The following is a 27,952-nucleotide window of genomic DNA, read 5'->3' as shown; positions in this document are numbered from 1 at the left end:
AACAGAGGTCCCCACTCCAGGTCCTCCCACACACGTGGGCTATGTGATTGCCACTGCGAGGAGTGGGGCGTCTCACCCGTGTAATTACCAAACCCGCTGTGTCTCAAGCATGTGACAGAGACGGTGTGGCTTTGCAGTGGCTAGCTGTCACTGCAAAGGGAGGTGGACACAGCAACTCTGCACAGTGAGACAAAATTGGATTTATTGGGGGAAGCAGAAGAGCAGAGACAGTGGCGGGGGATGGGGGAGCCATCACTGGCCAGCTTGCCAGGGGAGGGAGCTTGGTGCTGGGCCACTTGTTCCCACCACTATTATAGTAGGTGGTCTTGTTAGCTCACAGGAAGTTCTGCAGCCCCTCCCCGGGGGGTGGGAGTGTCAGCATGCTCCTTCCAGGACTGCTCACTTGGGTCCACTGGGGCACCGTCAGCGAAGCTCCTCCAGAGGAGAGGGGTGCACCTTGCCACTGTCTACTTGTCATGCACCAGGGACGCCACGTGGACTGCCCTAGGCGCCGCCGTGAGAATTGTGGACATGGGTTTCATCGAAGCTGGAAGAGCACGGGAAGGCAAGTCCAGCAGAAGGGGTGGCGAGCAGTCTGCTCTGTGGAGGTTGGGGCTGGCGCACCCCAGTAGCAGCAGGTGGCCAAAGCCCAGGGAGGCTTGGCAAAGGCGCATGCTCTGAGCATGGATGGGTGCTGGTGGCTCAGTGCGGCAGAGCAGGGTTGAGGTGCCTTCAGCCAGACATGCTTCTCTGGGCCTTTCCAAAGTCAAGAAGGTAGCAGAGCCACCGCCTTGGCCTGCCTCGTGACAACACTTGTGTCTGCAAGCTCTGGGGACGACTTTTTGCTGACACAAGAACACCTCCAAGCATCCTCCTGGGACACCTCTGAGGTGACAGGAAGGCCACTGATGCTTTGGAATAGTGAAAGAAGTTTTGTCGGGTGAGTCTAAGTGGCTGGGAGATGCCTGCGTGGACCGGAAGCATCGGGGTGCCGGCAGTGGTTCTGCAGGGTTCCTCTGAGGCCGACATTAGCCTCATTGGGGCTTGCTGTCCAGTTTTATATCTTTGCTGTTCCTGATTACAGAGAAACACGTGTCATTACAGAGACTCAAACATGGTGAAAACAGATAACAGTTATGTTCCTGGACCCCTTCTTCCTAGAGATAACCATCGGTTAGATCATTTTACACACCACACACACACGGATTTCTCTAAATCCAGGGCCTTGCACACGCCAGGCCAGAGCTCTCCCACTGAGCTGCGCTCTCAGCCTGAATCTGGGCTTTCTTCTGAGACAGGTTCTTACTGTGTAGTCCAGACTGGTCTTAAACTCACCATCCTCCTGCCTCAGCATCCTGAGTGCTACAACAACAGGCACGTGCCACCACAGCTGGCTGAATTTAGGCTTTTTATTGGGGGTAGGTCACGTTCTGCATTGTGCCTGGGTGACTGCTGTCACTGAAATTTCAGACTCTGGGAAGAAAAGCAGGTGAATGGGGGCGTGGCACAAGTGGTAGAGCGCCTGCCTGGCAAATTCAGGGCTCTGAGTTCAAACCCCAGTAACGCAAAATAAGTAAATAAATAAGCAGGCGCTCAGCTAAAATTCCAGACACCAGTAAGCAAGTGTCACCACTTAGGGACAGCATTGTACAGGCCCAGGGACTGTTTGCCAGGAGGCTCTACCTCTCATCCGCCTGAGGGTAGCAGCCCCGGGCCTCTCTCTGCAGTGCGTGTGCTACCGGTAACCACGTGTTGATGTGCAACCAAGCCTGCATTCCTGGGATAAATCGCACGCGGTCGAGTATAATTCTTTCTGTTGCTGAATATTTTGCTGGTGTTTCTCGAGGAATTGACTTCTGTACTTCTAAGAGACACCGGTTTGTAGCTCTCTTTTCTTGGGATGCCTTTGCCTGGTTTTGGTATCAGTGGCCTTATGGGGAAGTGTTCCTTTCTCTTATTAGAAAGCAGTTGTAAAGAACTGACATTAATTCTTTAAACATCTAATACAATTCACAGCAAGGTCTTCCAGGCCTGGGCTTTTCCTTGTGGGAAGTTTTGTTTTTATTGTTTATTTGCTTTTGATACAGAGTTTTACTATGTTGCCTGGGCTGTTCTGGCACTCATATGTGGCCTGAGTGCACTTCGAACTTGTGATCCTCCTGCTTTAGCCTCCTGAGTGGCTGGGATTACAGAAATGCACCACCACACCTGGCTTCTTGCTCTCTCTTGATCATTCACTGCCATATTCGAGAACACTTGAGCAGCCCTGAAGAGAGGTCCACATTGGGGAGTAACTGAACCCCAGAGCCACAGCCACGAGTGAATGAATCACCTTGGAAGTGGACTCTGTCCTACACTTGAGCCTTCAGATGAGTACAGCTCCGTGCCATCCTTTCTTCAACCTCATGAGACCAGGAGTCAGAACCACTGGCTTAGGTACTCTCACCATCTTCACCCACAACAGCCGTGAGAGCCACTAAGTTTTGGGGTGATTAGTGACAAGCATTAGATACTAATACAATTACCCACAACTCTGCTGGCTTTCGGGAGAACGAGTCTCGAAGCACAGTTGAACTTTAGGTAGAAGTTTTATCTTTTCTGAGGAAAAAAATTGAAAACATGAAGTAGGAATTCTTCTCTTGTAGTAGCTTATGATGACCTTGCTTATGCTGACCTCTGAGGTCCTGTAGACAAAGAAAACCAGGCAGAGTTGAAAGTGGCTGGGGAGTCACTGGGAGTTTTGGTTTCCTAATGCTGGATGGCTTCCCATGCCAGGGAACATAAGCTCATTGAGGTGCTCTGCCCTTATCATAAAAAGAATCAGAAATCCACTAGATGTCAAGGAAGAGATCTGGCCACAGTGCCAAAGCTCCAGTGACTTCCACTTCCTGTTTAAGTCAAATGGTGGCTTTTTCACACAAAATTCTTGTTATTTTTATTTATTTATTATTTTTGCAGAACTGAGGTTTGAACCCAGGGCCTACACCTTGAGCCACTCCACCAGCCCTTTTTGTGATGGGTTTTTTTTCAAGGTAGGGTATCAAGAATTATTTGCCTGGGGCTGGCTTGGAGCCACGATTCTCCTGATCTCTGCCTCCTGAGTAGCTAGGGATTACAGACGTGAGTCACCGGTGCCCAGCTCTAGTGCAGGATTTGGTAAGTTTATCTGTCTGTCTGTCTATCAAATCTAATCTAATCTAATCTAATCTAATCTGTATCTCTGTTTTCTGCGACAGTGTCTCACTATGTACAGCCCAGACTGGCCTCAAACTTGCTATTAGCACTGGCTGGCCTCGAACTCTCCATTCTCCTGCCCCCTGAGTGCTGGTATTACAAGAACCCGGCTTATTCTTGTTATTATTTTGGTTATTGGAGACAAGATCTTGATAGGTAGCCCAGACTGGCCTCAAACTTGTGATCCTCCTGCCTCGGCCTTCCAAGCTCCGGGATTACAGGTACACATAACCACATCTGGTAGAAAATTGATTTTAAGCAGAAATCAATACTCTTTTGGTCACTTCATACAACTTGGATTCATTTCTGTTTTACACGATATGGCTTTTACTTTCACATGAATTAATGTAAGATGCATGTTTCCCAAAGCTTGGTTTTATATTTGTGTATGTAAAGGGAACTCATTTCAATTTAATAAAAATTATTTGCAAACGTTATGTGTTCATGTGCACATGTATGTGCACACACAGGCATTACCACAGTCTTCTGGGGAAGTCTCTATTTTTCATCAGATTTTTCAAGAGAGAAGGACCTGTAAAAAGTTAACATAAGAGACAGGAGAGGAGCAACAGCTGGAATGGAGCTGTTTCAGGAATGGGACAGGTGTAGATGTGGTTTCAGGTCAAGGATGCAGCCAGTAGAAAGGAGAGGTGAATGCTCTGGAAGACAGAAGTAAGAGCCACAGCTCTCCTGCATCCCCTCCAGGACCCCGCCTGTGTGTACCTGGGTCCTGCTGCTGGGCCTCGCTGGGGAGCCGCTCCCGCTGCCGCAGGGCCTCCAGGCCTGCCAGGTCAGGCTGGTGGCAGTGGCTGCGCATCACCATCACCCGCCTACCCTGGGTGATGGCGCGGCTGCGGCAGCCCAGCCGGGCCTGGTCCCGGCACATCCAGTACACCTTCTCACCGGCGGCCTTCTCCTTCCTGTAGAGGAAGGACTCGTGCACCAGGAACTTGCCCCCGAGGGATGTCCTCAGGAACTCCAGGGGCTGCAGGGGCTCTGAAGGGGAAAGTGGTACATTGAGGGGCCACCAGAGCCCAGGTCTTGGCAACAGGAACAGAAGGCTGCCTGTCCCCCCAGCCAGGAAACTGCAATCCCCCAGTGGAATCTACTCTGGTCCCTGCTTCCTACCCCTCTATTCACCCTCTAGGGTCTGGGGACTTCAGGTCAGGCTTACTGGTCCAGGGCCCATAGTCAATGGCACTGACATCCACGAATGCAGACTGGCTCCATTTCTATGGCTTCAGTGCTGTCTGGAGAGGCTGCAGCTGCCCCAACTCTGAGCTGAGCTGGAAGCCTCCCCTGACCATCTAGACTCCATGTTTGTGGCTCTCAGGCCAAAGGGTGGGCCTTTCTGGTGGGCCCCTGTCTGATCTGGTCTGTGTGCCAAACATCTCCCAGCTCCCTGTCAACCACCCCTCATCAGCTGCCAATCAGGCAGATTCCCTTAGACTTTGGAGGAGCTGAACTAAAAAGAGGGAGGGAGAGAAGACAGAGGAAGACAACATGGAAGAGATAAGAGACTAGAAAGGGGACAGAGGGTCCCCAATGTCCAGGTGTTCTGCTCCATCACTGGGTACTATGTCCTGTGCCTTCTAATAATGGTCCCCTGTCCACTGCCCGCTTTTCTAGTGGCCTAAGCAGGTTTCTCCCGCCAGCAGCAGCTATTCCCAGAACAGAGTCAGCACCGTAAGTGCAGATGGAGCCCCTGTCTGAGGCTCACAGCTCAGGTAGGAGCAGAGTGAGCCAAGCAACAGGGAGTCCAGGGTCCAGTGCCTGCAGGTCCCTCTTACCGCACCTGGGCCTTCCCACTGGGACAGGTTGGGGAAATGCTCCCGCTGCCTCAGGGCCTCCAGGCCCCCCAGGTCTGGCGGGTGACAATGCCTGCGCATCACCATGACACGCTGGCCCTGGGTGATGGCGCGGCTGCGGCAGCCCATGCGTGCCTGGTCCCGGCACGTCCAGTACACCTTCTCACCAGCAGCCTTCTCCCGCCTGTAGAGGAAGGACTCATACACCAGGAAGCTGCCCCCCAGCGGGGTCTTCAGGAACTCGGGGCCTCCTGCAGAGACGTGGGAGAAGCAGTCAGTAAGGCAGAACCTGGAACCCAAACTTTGGGAGGGGAGGAGTGGGGGGGCATGCCTGTTCTCAGAACCAAGAGCAGTATGGACCCGAGTGAGAACCCCCCGCCCCCATTGCTTGCATCCCCTGGAGCCCAGGACATAGACTCAACCATCCCCCAAAAGCCAACTACACCTTCAGTTGCCAAGGTCCCCCTTTCCTGAGGCTGGAGGCTGGCCAGCCCGGCCCCTGCAGGTACAGGCTCCTCCTGACGCCTAGAGGATGGCAGTGTCTGTTGTGTTGCTTGTCTATCTATGCTGGAAGGCCCCCTTCCCCCCAGTTAAGAGGAATGAACCAACGCTTTTTGGGGACAAAGCAGCTCAGAGCTGGGAGGTGGGTGAGCCATGCGTGCCAGGGCTGTGGGAGGGTCATTTCCTGAGGCAGGCTGGGTGGAGATTTGAGTTGAGGGCTGTGGGCAGGAGTCCAGGAGTGGGGTACAGTGTCTTGGACATGTCGAGCAGACACAGGAGGATGGTCCTGCCTTCTGCCTGGAGGACTAGGACTCCCATGCAGGCATAGGGGCTGCACAGAGGTGGCCGGAAACAGATGGCAGTGGAAGCCGGGGGAGTAAGAGAGCCCTAAGAAGGTCATGGCCAGGTTAGAGATGTCTGGGACAGAACCACCTGGACAGAGGTGGAAGGGCCAGGATGTGGGAGGACACCTGCAGAAAACAGCTGCACAGGGGTCTGGGGACAGAGGAACACCAGCCAGGAGGAAGGGGGGACATCAGACTGAGAAGAATAAGCCATGTGACCATGGGGCATGGTTCAACTCCTTCCATGCTGGATTAAAATGTCTATCAGGGAATTAAATTGGCACATGGCACAAGGCCAGAGGTTTGGAGAGAAAAGGAGGAAACAGAAGGCCAGAGAAGCTGACAGAATGGCCTGGACAGAGGTAAATGTTTAAGGAAGGGGCAAACTGAGAAGTCAACCAAGCCTGGCAGGAATCCACAGAGAAGCCAGCTGGATCCAACAGCCGAGCCCAGACAGACCAGAAACTGGAGGCCTCAGGTCCTGGGCAGGCCCCACACAGGCCTGAGAGAGGTTTAATCACGTGGGGAAGAAGGATTTGGGGACAGACGTGAGATTCAAGGCAGGAAGGAAGGACATGGACAGATCTGGCCAGCATCTGCTTTCAGAATGAGCTGACCTTGCTCACCAGCACCTGAGACATGCTGCATGCTGAAGGACAGAGACGAGGGCAGGCAGGAGGAGACAGCGCTTTGAGGAACCAGGCTGCTGCTGTGGCAGCTGAAAGACAAAGGCCACCAGTTGCTGAGACCAGAAGGAACGTAAAGGAGACTTCCATTATGAAAACAGAAACTGAAAATCATAGCGATCAGAAAACAAAACTGAAGAAATCTCAGACAGCATTGCAAAAATGACCAGAGTCACCAGATCAACACCCGAGTAACCGAGCCTCACAGAGCAGCAAAAGGAGAGGCGTCATGGAGGAGCGCCAGCAGATACTCCGCACAAGAGTGAGAGCTGTGGCCTGAAAAGGTCCCTGGTGACATCACACAGCCAGGCACACCAGGGACGGCAGGAGACCCTGAGTCCTCCAGCAGAGCCCAGTCACACATGCACAGGGTCAAGTGTCAGAAAACTGCCATGTGGTTCCAGTCACACATGCACAGGGTCAGGTGTCAGAAAACTGCCATGTGGTTCCAGAACAGGGTCAGTGGCCACTGGGGGATACTATACAGCCACACAGTCCAGGTGCAGAGAGATTATCAATAGCTCCAGATGGTCAGGGTCTCAAATGGTCCCTCCCAGGTCACAGGCTCAGCAGTGACCAGAGAAGGGACCTCTCCAACCACAAAACAGGGGAACCAAGAAAAAGAAAGGCCCAGAGGCAGGGGGTCTGGTGAAGGGATCTTGGTCTGATGGCTGGGACTATCCCAGCTTCCAGACCAGGCTGGACCAGGGCCCAGAAGGACATCACCAGCAAGATGTGGAGCTGTTTGTTGATGTGATTGATGTGGGGAGTAATGAGAAATAGGAGGCAGCAGTGGGTCCCCAGAAAACCGAGCAGACAAATCCAACAACTGCCAACCACAGAGAAGACAAAGGGCTACACAGGGAAGGAGAGAACTGCAGGTATCCCAACACAGGGCAACAGGCTTCCACAACAAAGTGAAGACAAATCCTGCTCCATAAGCACCTTGAGAGGCCAATCCTGAATCCTCACTTCCTTTGGTTGAAATTAATGGGTGAAGAGGAAATGGAAAAGCCAGTGAAGAGTGGTAGAAACACGTATGAAGAAACAGGGCAGAAATAAGTGGTAGAGTGCCTGCCTAGCAAGGGCAAGGCCCCAAGTTCAAACTCCAGTACTGCAAAAAGGAAGGAAGGAAGGAAGGGAGGGAGGGAGAAAGGGAGGGATGAAGGGAAGGATGGAGAGAGGGAGGGAAGCAGCAAATTCCCTAAGAGACAACAGAAATGGCTCAGAGTGGCACCTGTGGTGGAGACAGGGACAAGGATGGGCAGGTGAGGTGGAAACGGAGTAAAAAGGGAGTCAGAAGGAACAGAATCATTATCTCAAGTTTGGGAGAATTTCAGGGCCAAAAGGCAACTCAGATGACTCCAAAACTCCAGGCCTAGGAGCCTGAGGCGGAAGGCAAAGACCTGGTGGGCAGCAGTGGAGAGCTGGCAAGGTGAGAAGGTGGGGCGGGATCACTCTTCTCCGGCAGACAAGGACGGCAACATTTACATTGCGCTGCCTGACGCCAAGAGTCAACACACCAGGCACCGTGCGGCGGCCAGACGTATCCAGACGCCAGAAGAGAGTTGTGACTCTGGAGTGCAGGTGTCTAGGGAGAAGGCTGGAGAGAGAAGGTCTCCATTCCAGGTAAATTTCACCTCCTCCCTCCCTCAGCCCCTGATAGGACAGATTTGTCACACACACTCCACCCCCCCTTATACTGCAAGAATGAGGCTAACCACAGACAGTCACAAATTTCCCTGTTGATGCAACAAACCCTTAAAACAATAGCGAAGAGGAGAGAAGGAACCTGGGTGGTTTTTTTTTTTTTTTTTTGAGACAGGGTCTCACTGGGTAGCCCAGGTTGGCCTTGAACTTGCAATCCTTTGCTTTGGTGTTACAGGTGGCATGTCACACCAGGAAGGAGTCTGGGTTTATCAGAAGATTTCAGGGCAAGTTGGGCTGGATGAGTGGGTTGAACTGAGCAGAAAGTGAGGGTGGACCCAGGAGGACACCCTGGTGGGTCATGGGAGTTGGAGGACAGGCAAGGGAGGGCCAGAAGAGAAGACTGTCTACTTCTAGAATGTTCACAAGAGGAGGAGGGTAGGCCCCATGTGAACCCAAGTACCTAGGTTCCCCCAGTGAGTGGGGCCGGAGCGTTTTTCGCGCTGCCTTAGGGTTTCCAATCCCAACAGGTCAGGTGGGTGGCAGTGGCCACGCATCACGGTCACCTGCCGGCCCTGGGTGATGGCGCGGCTGCGGCAGCCCATGCGTGCCTGGTCCCGGCACGTCCAGTACACCTTCTCACCAGCAGCCTTCTCCCGCCTGTAGAGGAAGGACTCGTGCACCAGGAAGCTGCCCCCCAGCGGGGTCTTCAGGAACTCGGGGCCCTCTGGAGGAAAGCAGAAGAGGCAGCCTTGGAGACAGGGCACAGGGAGGGGATCTCCTCCCCTGATGGAGGCAGTGCAGGCTGCGGATTCAGGGACGCTAGGCAGGCCAATTCCCCTGTCCACCTAGGCCTTAGGGAACAAGACTTGATGTGGGGTCCTCTCTCAGTGAGTCCCCAGGATGCAGACTTACCGGGGTCCAAATCCTGGTCTTCATGAGGGGACCCCTGTGGGGCTTCAAGCTGGGTGGCAAGCTCCTGATCTTTGACCTCTGCTCGCTTTCTGGGCCGAGGCCTGGTGAGTGTCAGGGTACCCGGCCCCCTGTGGTAGCACAGACTGTCCACACCTGGGAGCAGCTTATCCTCGCAGCCCCCAGGGCCATCCCGCCTGGCCTGCAGCTTCTCCATGGCCCGCTCCTGCTGTCGCCGGGCCTCCAGACCCTCCATATCAGGCGGGTGGCAGTGGCCACGCATGACCGTCACCCGCTGGCCCTGGGTGATGGCGCGGCTGCGGCAGCCATACAGCGCATGGTCCCGGCAGGTCCAGTACACCTTCTCCCCCACGGCCTTCTCCCGCTTGTAGAGGAAGGACTGGTGCACCAGGAAGCTGCCACCATAGCACGTGCTCAGGAATTCGAGGGACCGAACCCGTCCTAGAGGAAGGATCCAGAGCAGTCATGCCACAGTGAGGACAGGAGCCCAGTTTCAGAAGGGGCAGCTCACCACCGAGCTGGGGTCTAGCAGGTGCTTTTCTCCTGTACACCTCGTGCCGGCAAGCGTGGAGCACCCGTCCATTCCCACTGATCTGCCCCAGGAGCCACCCAGAGAGGAGCTGGGGTTCCTCCCCAGGATTGGTGTAGAGACCTCAGCTCACAGGGTTAAACCACACCAGGTCATACCATTAAGGACTGAGTGGGCTCTGTCTTAGCAGGCTATGTTTCTGGTTACTCTTGGCCATATTTTTTAAACTTACTTTCTGAATAATATATGCATATGCCACTAAAAGTCAAATGGTACAAAAGATGCAGAGGAAAAGAAGGTCCCACCTAAGGACTGGCAGTGTAGCCAGTGGCAGAGCACTTGCTTAGCACGCAGGAGGCCCTGGGAACCCCACTCAATAAAAAATAAAACAAAACAAAACAGGTGTCAGTAATCCTAGCTACTTAGGAGGCTGAGATTGAGAGGACAACAGTTCAAAGCTAGCCCAAGCAAAAAGTTCAAGAGACTCCATCATCTCTAAAATAACCAGAACGAAATAAACTGGAGGTGAGGTTCAAGTGGTAGAGTGTCTAACTTTGCAAGCATGAAGACTTGAATTCAAAGCCCAGTACTACCAAAAAAAAAAAAAAAGGATTAGATTGGAGGTGTGGCTCAAATGGCAGACTACTTGCCACACAAGCACAAGGCCTGAGTTCAAATCCCAGTACTACCTAGAATTCCCCACCCTGCACCAATACCCAGCACAATGATCTTTCAGGAGTCAGAAGGCACTCAGCCTTCTGGAGCCCAAGTTCACCTCCTAGTTGCTGATGATAAAAGCAGCCCTAAGAACTCATATCTGACTCTTACTGAGCCCCCGTCCCACCCATCGAGCTGGTGTTGGGCACTTCTTGAGCACTGACACCCACAACCTCATTGACAGTTCAGGTTATTACACTTGCCTTAGGATAAAGCTCCCAAAACCCCAAAATTTAAGCTAACTTTCTGAGGCTACAGAGCCACCATCAGGGGGATTGGAATCTGAACTTAAGACCCAAAGTCCATGACATCCTATTCAAATTTAATGACACCAGAATCAGTGGAGCACATTAAAATTCAGATTTTTAGGTCCCGCCCCAGGCCTTTGTTCATCAGAAAATTTTGGAAGGACCTGGTTCCCCCAGATCACAGCTGGTTCACGAGTAGTAGTGCTGTCCTGTGGGCTTAATAATTACTGGGACAAATTTATATTTTTGACCCTGAGCACATCTTGGAAAAACACACAGGACCCTACATTTCTATCTGGGCATGAAAGGCCCTGCAGATTCCTGCCTGCTTAGAGTGGGGAAGGAGAGGAGTGTACTCACCCATCCTCAGCTTGGAGCGTTTCTTGAGAGGCAGGCTCAGCAGTGAGAGTGCTCGGAACCCCTCGTTTTCCTCCAGGGCTGGCTTGTACTGCTCCTGCTCGGGGTTGGGCTCCGGCTCCTGGGGGTACAGCCATAGACTCACGCCCTCAAGTGGCTCTTCCACTTGGCCCCCAGGGTCCTCAGGACCTGGGGGGTCCCCCAAGCCCTCTGGCAGGGCTGAGCTGGGCAGCTTCTCCTTCTGGCGCCGGGCCTCCAGGCCCTCCTCATCAGGTGGGTGGCAGTGGTCTCTCATCACTGTGGCTTGCAGGCCTCGGGTGATGGCCCGGCCCCGGCAGCCCAGCTCTGCATGTTGGCGGCACTTCCAGTACACCTTGTCCCCCACAGCCTTCTCCTGCTTGTACAGGAACGACTTGTACACCAGGAGGCGGCCCCCAAACGGAGTCTTCAGGAACTCCAGGGGCTCAGGGGTAGCTGGGGACAAGGGGAGGGCTGGGTTACTGCTCTAGGGCAAGGCTGGAGGCGAAGGGTCTGCACGAGAGTCAGTGAGGGTGGGCTAGGGTCCTGGAGTGGGGCAGGGTCACTGTGGGGAGGCATGCCTCCTTGGACTTCTGGCTATTAGCCTATTAGGTGGGGAGTTTAAGGAGTTTAAGAAATTCTGCATATCAGTGTAATTCTCATGAGCTTAAAGAGGACCCAGGGCTACATGCACAGAAATGACATCCTATGTTTGGCACCCTAGCCCAGGACAGGGTGAGTGAGATTGGAGACAGGAGGCTCTACTGGAAGCAGAGGTGGGCCATCCAAGATGGCCTGGCTGGAAATGGGGGTGGGTGTGCAGGCCTGTGTCTCAGCATGCAAGCCCACAACAGTGGCGAAGCCAGGGCAGCAGGCCTGGATGTCTCACCTGTGTCCACCCTGCTGCGTTTCCGTGGGACTGTCGGCACCTGCTCCTTGGCTGGCAGGATCTGGAGAGTGCTGGCCAGAGCAGTGGGATCAGACACCTCCAAGGACACGACACAGTGCACTTCTGTGGGCTCAGAGCCCACTTCGTCCCCGTCCTGCTCAGAGGCTGTAGTCAGCAGGACGAGATTGAACTCCTGGGGCTTGCTTGGGGCTGCTGGGACCACATCCGTGGCTGACTCAGGAGATGGCTCCTGGCCAGCCTTCATGCTCTCGCCCTCCTGCTCACTGGGCTCGGGAAGGGGCATCCTGAGATCACACTCAGCACCCCCTGGCAGACAGATTTTTCCTCCTCCTCCTCCTTGGCAAGAATCCTGGGAGTTCACGGGCTTTGTCCTAAGGAAGGAGGCAAACCAGTCAGTGGAGGAAGTCCTTGGGCTTGGGGCTCCAGCAAGTGAATTTAGGATGGAGCCTGGGGCAGGTCTGAGAAGCAGCCCAGTGGAAGTAGGGGTCCTGGGCTTGTGCTCCTGCTCTGCTGGTTCCCCTCCTTACAGCCCTAGGTACATCACTCCCCCATCCGGGTCTCACTTTCCCATGTGTGAACTGAACTGTAAGTGCCCCTCCAGGGCTCTTGGGTGAATAAGGCACTAATAACTGTGTTTCTACCTATGGAACCCTGTCCGTGCCCAGCACAGATGCAGTGTTCTCACAAGCTCTCCCATGTAAACATTCCAGCCTGTGTTATGAGTCAACTGTTCTTATTGACCCATGGTTTACAGATGAGGAACTGACTCACAGAAACCTGATATGCCTGAAGAGGAAGGAGTTTGAAGAGGTAGGAAGTTTAACCCTACTGTTTGTGCTCAGATGTCCAGGAACTTTTCTGGGCTTTCTTTGGTCTGGTGCACTTCACCTTGATACTATGCACCCATCTAAAGGAGTCTAAGCCAGGTGAGCACTAGCACTTTCTTGGCCAGACCTCTGAAGCTTGGTCCTGGGAAGAAGGACCTTCTGGGTTCACAAGGCCCGGCCTCTATCCTAGTTTGGAAACCAAAACCAGCCTGACTCTCAGAAGACGCTAGGGGCCCCAGGAGAGCAGCGTTCTTGTGTCTGGGCTGTGGCTGGCACCGCCTCAGCCGAGCAGGGCAGGGCCTGTGGAGGTGTGGGAGAAACCCTGGTGGTCACTGGGGGATCCTGGCTTCCAGCCTGGAGAAGAAAGTATGGATAAGGAGGCTAGGCTGGCCTGCAGACCCGGCCTTGGTGTGCTGCAGCATCAGTCATCAGTGTAGGCTAGCCTGTCTTTCTGGGACAGCAGGACAGTGTGCAGTTGGTGGGGTCTTTCCCACTTCCGAGGAAGCGCCCCCTACTGTAACACACCTTGGCATTTTTAGCTTCTTCACTGAGCACTGTCACCCCCACCACAAATTCTGTGATTCCAATTCCTGCGGGCCCCTACTTCTGCCCTGAGGTTCCCTGTTTTGAGGATCCCCAGTCAGTTCCCCAAAGGCCTGGTCAGCTTTAGGGTGAGGAGGTCAAAGTCTTTAACAACGTCCCCTGGACGCCCGCACTATTCGTCTGTCTGTCCAGGAGCGGTCCAGCTCTGGACAAGCCCACCCCACTCCCCGTGCCTCCCGCGTGGTCCTTCCCTGCCCTGCCTATCTCACCCCAGAGGATGACGTGGGGTGTCAGAGGCCTGCGGCACCTGGGGACCCACCAAGGCAACGACCCCGCGGGCCCTTCCCGGGCAGGAAGGCATTAGTAGGAAGCCCCGCCCCCGTGCGCTGATTGGCCCGCCGCATGTCACTCTGCCGGCAGCCCGCCCCTCGGCTCCCACGCTCACTGCGGTCGGGGATGAATGGACCGACGGGAACAAATGGCTATGGCGTTCTCAGACCTGCGTCCTGGCCCGCGCAGCTTGGGCCCGATTGCCGCCGCGCTCCCTGCCCTCCGCCTCCGCCCTAGAAGCCTTTCAGACAACCCGGGCCAGCGTGGACGCGACTCGGGTTCAGCCCGCACGCCGTCGATCCCACGACGCAGTGGGACCGAATGGAGGCCGCAGGCCTCTCCGCAGCCGCCGGGTCCTAGGCCAAAAAGCGCGCAGGCCAGACCTCCTCCCGGCGGGAGGCTCTTCCCACAGTAAGGTTGGCACAAGGAGAGAAGACCCCGCATTCCTAGGGAGCTGCACCCCAAGTCTGGGAACAGACAAGTGAGATTCTCTCAACTGAAATTTCTGCTTAAAAGGCTTCCAAGATTCACATACCTCAAAAGATAGGGAGCCGCTCCAACAAACAAAAGGACCAGCACTGCGCTCACTTTTTCCTGTGCGAAGACTGCCCATTAAAGGGCTTGCGCTGCTAGACAGTTTAAGGACCGCAGATCCTCCCTTTAACATATGCAGGCGCCTTTGCAGTGGGGCTTTGTCTCCACCCCTAGACTCTAGACTGACCTCGGTGGCTTGCTGTGACCAATAGGATGGCAGGAGCAGGCTGTGAGCGTTCCGAAGCCCTGGCTGTAGTGGGCCATGCCCCACAGTCTGCCAGGGAAGGAAGAAGGCCACTTAAAGACTCCAGACCTGGAAGATACCATTCTGCAACCAGCAGGCCCTCCAGCTGTATGTAGCCATGTGAGGGAGCTCAGGAAACCAGCGAGGAGGGCCCAGACACCGGAACCCTGATCAATGATATACTACTGCTATTTGAGGCCCATGATACCAGAGGGCATGTGTTCCAACAGGAACAACTGATACACCTGTCAAGTGACTGAACCTAGTGGGTTGACAAGTGGGATGATCTTACTGGTATCTGACACAGAAGTACTTTAGAACTCCAGAGAGCCGTGGTACACAAATGCTAAACCCTCACTGGACAGCAAATGAGAACCAGGTATATTAATTAACCCACCTGTGACATAAAATAAGGCAGATACAAAAGAACAAGTAATGCAGGAGCCCACTTACATGAGGTCCCTAGAGTAGTCAACTCCATACAGGGCGCTGGAGACTCACACCTGTAATCCTAGCTACTTGGGGGGCTGAGATCAGGAAGATCAAGGTTCAAGGTCAGCCCAGACAAATAGTTCACAGAGACCTCCATCTCCAAAATAACCAGAGCAAAATGAACTGGAGGAGTGACTCAAGCAGTAGAGCACCTGTTTTGCAAGGGCAAAGCCCTGAGGTTCAAACTCTAGTCTCACCAAAAAAAAAAAAAAAAAAAAAGGAAAAAAGAAAGTAGTATGGAAGGTGCCAGAAGATGGGGAGGGGCAATGGAGACTTGGTGTTTAATGGAAATAGAATTGAGGTGGGGAGGATGAAAAAGCCCTGGAAATAGTGGGGGTGATGCATCATGATGAATGTTTGCCACTGAACTATACACTTAAAAATGGTTAGATTCTAAATTCCATGTTGTATTTATTTTACCACACACATTTCCCTGACCACATTGGTGAGGGAGGTTCATTTACAGCATAGATTTCTGAATATCGTTAAGTTATCCCTTCCTGATTAATGATTAAGAGCTGCGGGGGGATGGGGGTTACCAGTGGCTCACACCTGTAATCCTACTATTCAGGAGACAGAGATCAGGAGGACTGCAGTTCAAAGCTAGTCTGAGCAAATAGTTCACAAGACCCTATCTCGAAAATACCCATCACAAAAAGGGCTGGCAGAATGGCTCAAAGTGTAGGCCCTGAGTTCAAACCCCAGTACTGAAAAAAAAAGAGCTGGGGGTATAGCTCAGTGACAGAGCACTTGCCTATGGTATGTGAGGTCCTGAGTTCAAGTCCAGCACACACCCACACACCCACACTCTTACATACATAGAACTTCACATTTTATATAACTTAATAGGACTGCTGTCTTCATAAACTCTTTTCGCCCTCTGCACTGCCCAAGTGAGCAGTGTACACATTTCTTCCTGCTTTAGAAGGTGAGGGTCTCCACCCAGTTCCATTGCCACTTCCCCTATCCTTTGGACCCTTCTCTCCACTGAAGGACCTGCTGTCTCTGGTCTCCAAACCTCTCTGTCTCTGCTGCTTTATAACCATTTGGGCCATCAAAGTACTTAGGTTTCCTATATCCCTTACAGGATATACAGATGACAGTCACATCCTGACACTGACACGGCACTTGTCCTGGTGTGCTAGTTCTTGGAGAACCTTCTGGGGAGGGGTAGGCACTGCCCCTGTTAGTGTCCAGATCAGAAACATGTTCATCTGGGTCCCAGAAGGTTTAAGTTGGCCCTTTAGGGAGGTGGCACATGCTGTGGTGTATTGTAAATCCTTTTCTCTCTTTCTCGGGCTGCAGAGTTTTGGGGCAGGGAAAGCTCTCTAAAGCAGCCTGTCATCGTGAAGGTCAAATGCTTCAGAGGAAATGCTGAGGAGACTATCAAGTGGATGCAGGGGGAGGCTGTGTCCTGGTGACTGTAAGTCACACAAAGGGAGGTTCATTAAATGCTAACAAATTATTAAAAACAAAAACGAGTCCTCCTTCCCCCAGCCAACCAAATTTGCAAGGTGTCTGGTCCTAACTCCACAGACACTGCCCTCTGCTCAGGCCACGGGCAGCTTCAGCACTTGCTCAGCTCCCCCATGAAGCCCCTTCTCCATCTCAGACACCTGCCTGGCCTTCCCAGAGTCCGTATGAGAGGACACCACAGAAGGTGGCCTATGTACACACACAGTTCTGATAACATGCTCAGTGCAAGAAGCCAGTCACCGAAGACTGAGTAGTGCAGGAGTCCCTTTACATGAACTGTCCAGAACGGGCCAATCTAGAACGGTGCTCTACTGCTTGAGCCAAGCCTCCAGCCCAAGAACGGGCCAATCTATAGAGACGTGAAGCAGATGAGCATGGACTGGCTGGAAGGGACCAGAGGCTGGGGAGTGGTGGCTGGGGGTGTGGGTTTACGTTTGGGGTAATGGAAGTATCAGAACGTCCACTGTGGTGATGGTTGCACAATGGCGAGAATGTATCGAAAACACTGATTTGTACACTGTAGACCAGGGAACTGTAGGGTATCTGAACTGTATCTTAGTAAAGTTGTTAAAAGGCAATCATTGGGGGTAGGACTTGCACAATGAGGTTCACTTGAACTGAAAAGGTTTTTTCATCCTTAGACAGCTCTTGTTCCTAGGCTTCGTTTCCTCATTGAAAGAGACAGGTGGTGTGAATTAGATGTTAAAATGTTATGATGCTCTCTAAGCTTTAATACTGTATTCTTTTTTTTTTTTGGCAGTACTGAAGTTTGAACTCAGGGACTTACACTTGCTAGGCAGGCACTGTACCACTTGAGCCACTCCACCAGCCCTTTAATACCGTATTCTAAAACCTATATGGAAACCATTTAAAAGTTTTGAGAACATAACACATGTAGATCACCTATAATTGTGCCACCCAAATAAATGCACAACTATTTTCATTCGTTATTATTACTACTCTCTTTTTTGCAGTACTGGGATTTGAACTCAGGACCTACACCATGAGCCACTCCACCAGCCCTTTTTTGTGATGGGTTTTTTGAGACAGGGGCTTATGAACTATTTGTCTGGGGATGGCTATGAAGCACGATCCTCCTGATCTCTGCCTCCTGAGTAGCTAGGATTACAGGAGTGAGCCCCCAGCACCTGGTTTTTTTTTGTGGGGGGTGGGAAGGTACTGGGGTTTGAACTCAGGCTATTTCCATTCTTGTATTAGTGTCTTTAATGCACGCTTTATTTTTGGTAGCGCACATACGGTGTTTAAACATGTGGTCTGCTACTGTATTCCTCCTTGGCATAGGAAGCCCCCACCCGCAGGCCAGATGGAGTCCTTGAAAAGGACAAGGCATTATGTAACAGGCAGCTAACAGCCACACAAGCCCAGTTAAGTCCTCAGCAGCAATACTCTAGATGGCCACAGGACGGCAATGTTTCTCCCTAAGAGCATCCTACTGTCATCCTGGTAACATTAAATGGGTGACAATGTTTTTAAAACAAGAATTTGGAAATGTTTCCATGTCGAAGGAAAAAAGATCCAAGCGGACTACTATGAAAATGTTGTACTTATGAAAAATTCTTTGAAAAATCTGATTAACAAATTCAACAAAGACTGTATTTTCTCATCAAGTTTTGCAAAAATAGACTAAAATATTACTAAGATTACACTCCCTCCAGCCCTCAACCCACCTGTCTTCCCTTCTATTTATTCTCTACTGGGTTATATTTTTTAATTTAGTGAATAATTTTATGCATTCATAACTTCAAAACAACCAACCAGAGTAATGAATCAAAATGTTCAAAGTGATTTAATCTTTTCTTAATTTTTTTTGTTGTCAAAATTGTTGACCATATGCACGATGAACTCCTTTTAAGTGGGGAATGTTAAAGACTTTAATGATAAGCTGCAGCTCCTAGTTCTTCCCTAACACCGCAGCTCTCAGGAAAAGCAGGGCTCCTACAATTGTGCAATGTAATGTTGCCAGAGCCTTAAATTATTTATGATCCCCACAGGGAAAGCAGCTGGCCAGGAGACACCCAACAGACGTCCTCCAGTGGTCAAAGCCAACCTCACCAGCTCTAAGACCTATGGGCACGGTGAGCTCTGAGACTCCTCCCTCCCCAGCTTCCCTCCCATTCTAATCAGACTAACCCAAAGATGGACATTCTATGGGTCACCTGACCAGACACTTCAAAAGTGCCAAAGTCGGGGAGGACAGGACACAGAGATGCAATGACTACATGTCACACAGGATCAGAATGGATCCTGCAAGGAAGAAACACACTGGGGAAGTCTCGTCAAAAGTGGAGTAAGGTCAATAGTTCAGGCTGATGGCAGTATTCCAAGGCTGACTTTTGGGTTTTGCTTATTGTGCAATATTAGGTGAGATGCTGACACTCAGGGAAGCTGGGTGATGGGTATGTGGGGTCTCTGTATTATTTATTTGTTTTTGTGGTGCTGGGGATTGAACCCGGGGCCTTGGGCATGCTAGGCAAATGTTTGACTACTGAACCACACCTCCAGTCCCTTTATTTTATTCTGAAACCGGGTCTTGTTAAGTTTTCCAGACTGGCCTCAAACTTGCCTCAGCTTTGAAGTAGCTAGGTTTATAGGTGTGTACCACCTGCCCAGCTTCTGTATTAATTCTGCAGGGTTTTTTGTTTTTGGTGGTACTGGGGTTTGAACTCAGGGCTTTGCACTTGCTAGGCTGGTAATCTATCACTTGAGATACAGCTACAGTCCTATACTATACTTTTTAAAGATAAAATTAATGCAAGTGGAGCACCGGTGGCTCATGCCTGTAATCCTAGCTACTCAGGAGGCAGAGATCAAGAGCATTGTGGTTCAAAGCCAGCCTGGACAAATAACTCTTGACACCCTATCTCAAAAAACTCTGCACAAAAAAATAAAAAATAGGGCTGGTGGAGGGGCTCAAGGTGAAGGCCCTGAGTTCAAGCCCCAGTAGCACAAAAAAAAAAAAAAGATAAAATTAATGCAAACTAAAAAGGCTTCTGAAAGTCCAAGATTTAAACTTACAGAAGAAACAAAAGATGACAAAGAAAAGGAAAAAAACCCAGAGACCTGTTGTACGGAATGGTGAGAGAGACGGAGAGGGAGAACATGCATTGGCCCTGCTGTCCAAATTCACTGCATTGGCCCTTGACCCGGGACCTATCAGGAACAAGAGCCTGTGATATCAGCCCTGGCCTCCATTTCTGTAACCCATCACTCTCCCTTCTAAGTGTCACCATCATCCCATTCTGCCTCTAGTGACGTGGTGTTCTTACACACTTACATAAGTAGTCTAGGACCCCACAGCTAGGGAGATCGGGACTTGAACCCAGGGCTGGCTGGCCCAGAGCCAATGCACCCTTCCCTGTCGGAGCAGCCAATGCAGCTATGAAAAAACTGCTCCTCAGAGCTGGAGTCATTTGTCCAAGTTTGCCTACACAAGCTTGTTTATGATGCATCACAGTTCTGCAGCACAGCAGCTTCGTGTTGAATTTGGTCAAAGTGGAGCTGGCATCCTCACAGCTTCTGCCTTGGGCAGTGCCTCCACCAATGCCACCTACTGTCTACTCCATCCAGCCACTGCCTAGACAACTCCAGCTTGGCAGGGTCACCTGCCTGCTGCCCTTGACCCTCAGCGTGGCTGTGGTGGTAGCTTCTAGCCATGACTAACTTGGTAACTTGTGGGTTACCTCAGGTTTCCTGTTTTGCTTCTTAGCCCCTCTGTCTCCCGGGAGAGCCACTAAATTCCCAGTTGAAATCTTACAAAATTGTCTTCTTCCCAGTTGGACTGTGACCAGTATCTCCCAGAAGCTAAAGGGCTGTTACTTCAGCACTTTTCTTTCCTTTTTTGGGTGGGACTGAGGTTTGAACTCAGGGCCTCACACTTGCTTGAGCCACTCCATCAGCCCTTTTTTTTTTTTTTTTGAGACAAGATCTTGCTATGTTGCCTAGGCTGGCCTTGAACTCTCCCTCCTGCTTGGGTTTACAGGTGTGTGCCACCGCATCTGGCTGACTTCAGCAGCCAGCCCAACAATGGGCTAGGCACTATACTAAGCACTTGCCATGCATGATTTCACTTGATTTTCCAGATAACCTCATCAGTTAGATTCTGTCGTTTTTTCATATTAAGAGGAGAAACCTAGGGCCTCCCCAGGCCAATAAGGACAGTCACCATTCAAACCTCCTTTGGGTCTGAGTTCTGAGAATGAGTTGAGTTACAATCCACAGCCCATGCTGCCCACTGGGGTGGTTTTTGCCTCCCATGTGACATTTGTCAAGGTCTGGAGACCCTTTTGGTTGTCACAACTGGGGGCGGGGGTGGGGGGGCAGGGCACGCTACAAGCATCTAGTCCATGGAGGCTGAGGCTGCAGGCCAATACTGCAGTGCACAGGCAGCCTCCCCACCTCACAAGGGAGGAGTTGTTCTAAGATGTGAATAGCACCAAGGCTGAGAAACCATGCGTAAGACCGGCATTGAGAAGAAAAGGAGGACTGAGGGTGTGGCTCAAGTGGCAGAGCGCCTGCCTAGCAAGTGCAAGACCCTGAGTTCAAACCCCAGTATTCCATTAAAAAAAAAAAAGATAAACTGGACATCCATATAGTGAAGTTAGATATGGTTTTCATGAAATCTTTATTTCAATTATTAGTTTGTTCATTTCTGGTCTACATGAAAATTCCACAGGGCACTTGATCAAAATTTCAGGCTGGGGTGTAGCTCAGTGGCAGAGTGTGGGCTTAGCATGTGCTACCCCTGAGTTCAATCTACAAAAATAAACAAACAAACAAAGCTGATTTCTGTATTTCACAGTCAAAATTCTGGTTGATGGTACAGAAAGGGATTCAAGATTCAAGAATGTAGATTTTAGCCAGCTATGGTAGCTCATGCCTGTAATTCCAGCACTCAGGAGGCTGAGGCAGGAGGATCACAAGTTCTTGCTAGCATGGGCTATGTAGCAAGTTCGAGTCTAGTTTGCACTATATAACAAGACCCTCAAAAACACAAAACCAAAAACAAATCTAGATTTTTTTTTTTAAACAAATACCACATGAGGTTCTGATTCAGAAAGACTCTGGACTCTTCTCTGACACTGAAAATGGATGTCCTTGAGAAATGGGTGGGCAGTGACTACTGAACGCCATTGAAATGAAGGGATTCACATTATATGATCTTGCCTGCTTTGTAACAGAGTACAGACTTACTCTGTGCTAAATAAAATCATTAATGTCTCCTTATACCAGTGGGAGACTTGTGGTTTTGCCTTTTTTGAAATTATCCTTTAACAATTTAACAAGTTTCAGGAACCCTAGTGTACTGTGGCGACCACAAGAAGAAAGAAATCTGCCCTAAGTTATAGGTCCTACCTATTAAATCTAGTGGAGAGAGTTTCCTGAAATTGATATCAGACTTTAAAAAGTCCAGTGGCTCATGTCTTAATCCCAGGTACTAGAGAGGCAAAAGATTGGGAGGACTGAGGTCCAAGGCCAGTCTGGCAAAAAGTTTTCAAGAAAAATCTCAACATCCAAGCTGGATGTGGTTTTTCATATCTGTAATCCTGCTATGTGAGAAGCAGAAGTAGGAGCGTCGCAGTCCAACGCAGGCCCTAACAAAAAGCACCAGACACCCTGAAAAACAACTAAAGCAAAAGGGGCTGGGAGCATGGATCAAGTAGTAGGGCACCTGCCTAGCAATTGTGAGGCCCTGAGTTCAAGCCCCAGCACCACCAACCCCTAAAAAAAAAAAAATCCACTCTAAAATTGCTTATGAAGACTACAAGCAAAGCAAACTCAAGTAGGCCCACATGTTAAACTAATGTTGCCGGACCTACAGAAACAATCAGGCCAGCTCTAATGAGACTAGTCTTATTCATGATCAGAAATATCTGATTATGGGACTGAATGGAAAATTTGTGCTTAAGTGGAAAACTGTGTATTGTTTACAACACATTCTTCTAAGTTCTCTGAGTCTGTAAACTAGAGTATATACAAGTAAATATATTCTCTCTCCATGTAAATAGACATGTAAATAAATTCTTCCACCATGAAATAAGCCAGTTTTGCACCCATGTGCACATTCATTTCAAATATTATTCATCTATAGTCTTCTACATACATATATATAAATTTTTTTTTCAGTACTGGGGTTTGAACTCAGGGCATTGTGCTCTACCACTTGAGCCTTACCTCTGGCCTTTTTTGCTTTATTTTTCAAATAGGGTCTCACATTTATGCCAAGGTGGGTCTGGATCATGACCCTTCTATTTATGCTTCCTGCATAGTTGGGATGACAGGTATGCACCATCATGCCCTGCATTTTTTTATTGCTTGAGATGGGGTCTTGAGAACTTTTTACCTAGACTGGCATCAAATTCTGATCCTTCCCTGCTTCCTGATCTCTGCTTCCTGAGTAGCTAGGATTACCGGAGTGAGTCACCACGCCTAGCAGTCTTTTTCAACCTTTGGATTTCCTTGCAAAGTTGTTATAACATCTTACTGGTTCTCTAACAATAAATTAATGAAATCTTCAACATGTGTTCATTGTATATTGGTATGAAAGAATTTTATGTCCTTTGTTTTGGTAAGGAAGGCACTGTTTTTCATATGATTCTGGTCTTTGAGCCTAAAATTATTAGGGTCTATTTGGCATATCTTTTGTTGTTTGTTTGTTTTGTTTTGTTTTGTAAGTACTGGGATTTGTACTCAGAGATTTGCACTTGCTAGGTGGGCCTCTACCACTTGAGCCATACCTCCCATCCTCTTTTGCTTTGGTTATTTTGGAGATAAGGGTCTGGCTTTTTGCCCAGGCCGACCTGGACTGTGATCCTCCTATTTTATGCTTCCCACAATAGCTGGGATGATAGGCACGTGCCACCACGCCCAGCTTTTTTTCCGTTGAGATGGGGGTCTCATGATCTTTTTTGCCTGGGCTGGCCTCAAACAGTGAACCTCCAAATCTTAGCTTTCCAAGTAGCTAGGATTACAGGCGTGAGTGCCCAGCTTAGTCAGCAATTTTGAAAATGACATAGAAAGTATTAATTTGCACTGCTGTAATAAAAGCATTATTTTATGAGACTTTTATTTGTCACACATAGGCATATTTACTCCAGGTTGATCTAAATGCATTGCTTTCCTTGCCCATTGTTTTGGGCCCTATTGTGTTCATTTTCTAATATTCAGTTATCATTCAACACAGACTTGTGAAGTTAATGAGATATTTTCAGGCCAGGCAGATGTAAATGGGTTGTTCAAGAGCCTCACAGTTTGTGGCTGATCCCCCCATCCTCCCTCCCCTGCTCCAAAGTTGAGAACACAGAGCAGTGTGAGCGCAAATACTCCCACTACCTGCTTTGACGCGTCCTCCTGGTGGTCACAGGGACTTGACCTAGGCCCAAGAGCTGCATAATATTAAGACCTACCCAGTGCCTCTCAGATACCACTGGGTCCAAAGTCTAACTGTAAGGTCCTGAATGCCAAGAGCCTCTCCTGGCAGCTGATGAAGAGCAACAGTTACCTTCACACAGGAGAACTACATCGCCATCCCTCAGCACCCAGGCTGGGCACTGGCTTCTGGGAGACCTGAGCCGAGTTCTTTAACTTCTCTGGCTGCTTTTGCCTATAAAGTAGGAAAAGTGAAGAATGAGTTACTGTAAGTGAAATTCTTCTGTAAACAGTAAATCATTACATAAAACATGGAGTTCTTTGCCCAGGCTCAGTAGGGTCCTGAACAATGGAAGGAGAAGGGAAGGCCCTGCTTTGAAAAAACGCTGAGCACGGTACAGCAGCATACTCTTAAAATCCCAGCTACTTAGGAGGCTGACACAGGGTTACGGGAATCCATAGTTCAAGAGCAGCCTGTGCAACACAACAAGCCCTTGTCTTTAAAAAAAAAAAAACAAACTCCTGTATGATCTCACCTCCACCCCACCCCCCACCCCGTGAGCAGGCAGGTTTTGCAGGATTTATTTACCCACTTACCTGCACAGACCCTGTCTGTACACAGCATTACTCCCGGGAGAATTTGAAGGTAGTGGCGATCACCCAAAGACTATAATTTACCTCTCTAGAGCAGGTTTCAGAACCTCAGCACCTGTGACATTCTGCATGAGGAACTACTTTGTTGTGAGGGGCTGTCCTGCTCATGGTAGGATGTTTAGCTGCTTTCTTGGCCTCTTCCTGCTAGATAGATGCCAGTATCATCCCCTCCCCAGGTTGTGACAACCAATATTGCTGAAGGTCCCTGGGGGGCAAAACTGCCTGAGAGCCACTATCTCAAAGCAACTTAGAGAATACCAAAAGGGAGATTCCAGCTAATGGGAACCCTAAAGCCTATATCTCCTGCTATATTTTGAATTGAATATATCCCTCAAAGACCCACACATTAAAGGGGCCTATTGGGAGGTGTGAAACCTTTAGGATGTAGGCATATTGGAAGGCCTGTTGGTCACTGGGGCATGTCCTTGAAGAGAACAGTGGGGCCCCTGCTCCTCCCCCTCTCTCTTGTGCTTCCTGGCCATGAGGTGGGCAGTTTGCTCCATCTCAGACACCTCACCATTGGTATCCAGCACCCTTACCAGAAGCCCAGAGCAATGGGTCTGCCTGGTCTTGGACTGCAATCTCTTAAAACCATGAGCCAAAATAACCTTTTTATCTTCATAAGTTTGTTACCTCAGTTATTTTGCTGTAGTTACAGTAAGTTGACAAATACATACTCCAAACATCCTTCATCAGAACCTTGGTTACTTTTACTCCTTTATCTCACCTACTGTGTCCTTAAATCTCACTCCCTGTGTACCTGATCACACCTATCTTCCATCTGCTTTCCTGTCACTGGAGACTTCCTCACAGCCTCCTTCTCAGCCCACGCTAAACCCCCGAAATGCTCTAAATCTTTAGCATGTTGCATTCCAATTCTCCCCAAGGGCGCCCCACAGGTTACTCTTCTTAAGGCTGAAGGCTTGTCACGCCTCTCCCAGTAAAAATCACCTCTATCTGCGCAGCTGGGCATTACAAACGCTCCGCAGCCTACCCCAACCTCACTCCCTCTCACACGGATCTCTACCACATCTGGAAGAGGAACAAGATAAAGCCGATTCAATCACACCAGAAAATGTAAATCAAACCCAGAGTGGAAAGCAGAAATGTAAAAATTAAGATATACCGGTATATATTATCTGATTGTGGGAGTTCAACATCCTCCAAAAAAAATGCAAGCAGTAAAACATCCACTAGGTCCGGAATGAACGTGTTAGCAAGTCTTTTGGAATGGAATGGGATGAATTAAAATTGAGCTCCAATAGATCTGCGTCATGCGAGCTGAGTAAGCGTCTCCCTCTAAACGTGGCTCAGTCAGTACCTGCAGACACGGTATTCACGCAAAGCATCTCTCAGTCAAAAAGTTTGAAAGCCATAACCGGCAATCGATCCACAGCGTCAGGACTGGCAGGAGCGGATAACAACAGGCAAAAAGTGCAAGGTCACTGGAACCTCGGGACGCAAAGATGGCAGGAGACTGGGGACGGTGCAGGACGGGCGCGCACCGGGCGAGAGGGCTACCGCCCGGGTGAGGGGAGGCAGGCGGATGAGGGGTTCCCGGACTTGGGGGTGTCAGGCTCGGTCCAGGGACCTGGTGAGCTGGAGGAACCAGGATGAGGAGAAAGGAGGTGAATCACAGGGTAGCCGACAAAGAGGCGGCAGGAAGGAACCCGGGACGCAGAGCCCGAGGCTGCCCCTCCCCAGCACCAGCACACGAGATTCTGGGGTGCCGGGCCGGGGCGTCCATCCGCGAGACGGGACCCTCCCCGCCCGCTGGGGCCCGTCCTCACCGACGGCAGCGGGCCCTCGCTCTCCGGTGACGGAGCCGCGGCGGGTCCCGCAGGCGTAGACCTGGAGGCCGAGGCCGCTCGGGCCACCACGACCCCGGCGCCAGCTCCCCTCCTCCAACTGCCCCTTCAGGAGCGAGCCCCGTGCCCGCGTGCCCGCGTGCCCGCGTGCGCGAACCCGCGATGGGGCCGGCCTCTCGGAACGCCCCCACGGCTCGTAGCGAGCATGCGCAGCTGGGCTGCGGAGCCATTCCTTTGAGGAACGCCTCTTCTCCGGGTCTTCCCTGCGCGGCGCCGAGCTGACTGCTCGGCCAATCTGAGTGCGGGGGCGGTCCATTAGTCACGAAAGAGGCGGAGCCAAGCCGGGATTGGGCAGCGGCGGCAGGGGGCGGGGACAGTGACCCAATTTGTGGCTGGACTGGGGGATCGTGGGCGGGAGTTCTTGGCACAAGGGGGCGGAGCAAGTGGGCTTAATTGACATCCAGGACCTACCCCAGAATTTGACTTTGCGTTTGCGGAGTGGGAGTATTGGTTTAAATGTGTCCTTAGGCCTGTCACCTTCCTGAGTCGGTGGAAGGAAATTTCTTATACACCTCATTGAAGTCTTCAAATGACCTCACTCCAAAGCTGGCACGATTTGAAATTCAAAATAAATAATGATAGTAATGGATAGTAACCTTAAATAAAATAACAACCCCCGTGCCGGTGGCCCACGCCTGTAATCCTACCTTCTTGGGAGGCTGAGATCTGGAGGATCAAAGTCTGAGGCCAACTTGGGTCAAATAGTTCACGAGATTCCATCCCCAAAACGACCAGATCAAAAAATGGACCAGAGGTGTGGTTTAAGGGTTAGAGTGCCTGCTTTGTAAGCACAAAGCCCTGAGTTCAAACACTAGTACTGTCAACAACAACAACAAAAAAAACCCGGATCCGGAGTCAATGTCGAGGTAAATAAGTAAATGAGGGAGAACTAAAATTTTTTTTGCATCTAAAGGCCAACTAAAAAATGCAGAAAGGCCCAGGTGTCAGTGGCTCATGCCTGTAATCCTAGCTACTCAAGAGGAAGTGATCAGGAGGATAGAGGTTTGAGGACAGCCCTCACAAATAGTTCGTGAGACCCTATCTCGAAAAAACCCAACACAGAACAGGGCTAGCTGGGTGACTCAAGTAGTAGGGTGCCTGCCTAGCAGGTGTGAAGCCCTGAGTTCCAATTCCAGTACCGCCAAAAAAAATGCGGGAAGAATAATGCAGAAAACCACTATTTGGCACCCATCATAGTAAAAACTGATTGGGACAAAAATCATCAAACGTCTCAGTATATAGCTCAGGCTGGCCTTAAAATCACCATGTAGTCCACAGTGGCCTGGAACCTGGTCCTCTTGCCTCTGCTGAGGTCACAGGGGTACATCACTACATCAGCTCAGGGTGTGTGTGTGTGTTTCTATTATTGCTTGTGCTTTTGATGCCATAGTTAAGAAATCATTGCCTAACAAATCACTGCCTAGTCACAATTCATAAAGATTTACCCCTAAGTTTTCTTCTAAGAGTTTTGTGGTTTAGTTATTACATTCGGGTCTTTGACCCACTTGGAGTCCATCCTTCCATATTATAAACTTATTTTATATATGATTGGCTACCTAATTTAGTTATTTTTCTATTAGACACTTATTTTCTGAATTTCACTATTATAAATATTGCTGCTTGTGACTGGCTTCATTCCCACCACTTGAGGAATCTGAGTGGAGAG

The 27,952-nt window shown here is 50.4% G+C and overlaps 1 protein-coding gene across 6 annotated transcripts; it reads right to left on the bottom strand.

The window, feature by feature from the left end:
• Positions 1-180: 180 nt before the first annotated feature.
• Flywch1 (FLYWCH-type zinc finger 1) lies at positions 181-26,397 on the bottom strand. 6 transcript variants are annotated; one of them, XM_074060071.1, is made up of 10 exons: positions 26,209-26,397; positions 25,545-26,017; positions 23,898-23,999; positions 11,912-12,303; positions 11,008-11,478; positions 9,136-9,594; positions 8,684-8,947; positions 5,030-5,293; positions 3,958-4,230; positions 1,081-2,684 (listed from the first exon to the last, which is right to left on the bottom strand). In XM_074060071.1, exons 4-10 carry the CDS (start codon positions 12,213-12,215, stop codon positions 2,665-2,667), a joined length of 2,055 nt encoding a protein of 684 aa, XP_073916172.1. In that variant the 5' UTR covers positions 12,216-12,303; positions 23,898-23,999; positions 25,545-26,017; positions 26,209-26,397; the 3' UTR covers positions 1,081-2,664. The 6 variants fall into 6 exon arrangements, with proteins under 6 accessions (XP_073916177.1, XP_073916172.1, XP_073916174.1 ...); XM_074060073.1 differs by having other exon boundaries at positions 25,545-25,739; XM_074060075.1 differs by lacking the exon at positions 25,545-26,017 and adding an exon at positions 14,168-14,440.
• Positions 26,398-27,952: the final 1,555 nt, after the last annotated feature.

This window comes from Castor canadensis, chromosome 17 (genome assembly GCF_047511655.1).
Source record: "Castor canadensis chromosome 17, mCasCan1.hap1v2, whole genome shotgun sequence".
Classification (NCBI taxonomy): Eukaryota; Metazoa; Chordata; class Mammalia; order Rodentia; family Castoridae; genus Castor; species Castor canadensis.
This window is presented reverse-complemented; position numbering and strand designations above follow the sequence as displayed.

Coding starts and splice junctions, on each gene's coding strand:
- Flywch1 (XM_074060071.1), bottom strand. CDS start 12,215: ATGCCCCTTCCCGAGCCCAGTGAGCAGGAGGGCGAGAGCATGAAGGCT. Junction 11,479..11,911: donor ACGCAGCAGGGTGGACACAG/GTGAGACATCCA, acceptor CCTTGTCCCCAG/CTACCCCTGAGCCCCTGGAG. Junction 8,948..9,135: donor AGACCAGGATTTGGACCCCG/GTAAGTCTGCAT, acceptor GCTTTCCTCCAG/AGGGCCCCGAGTTCCTGAAG.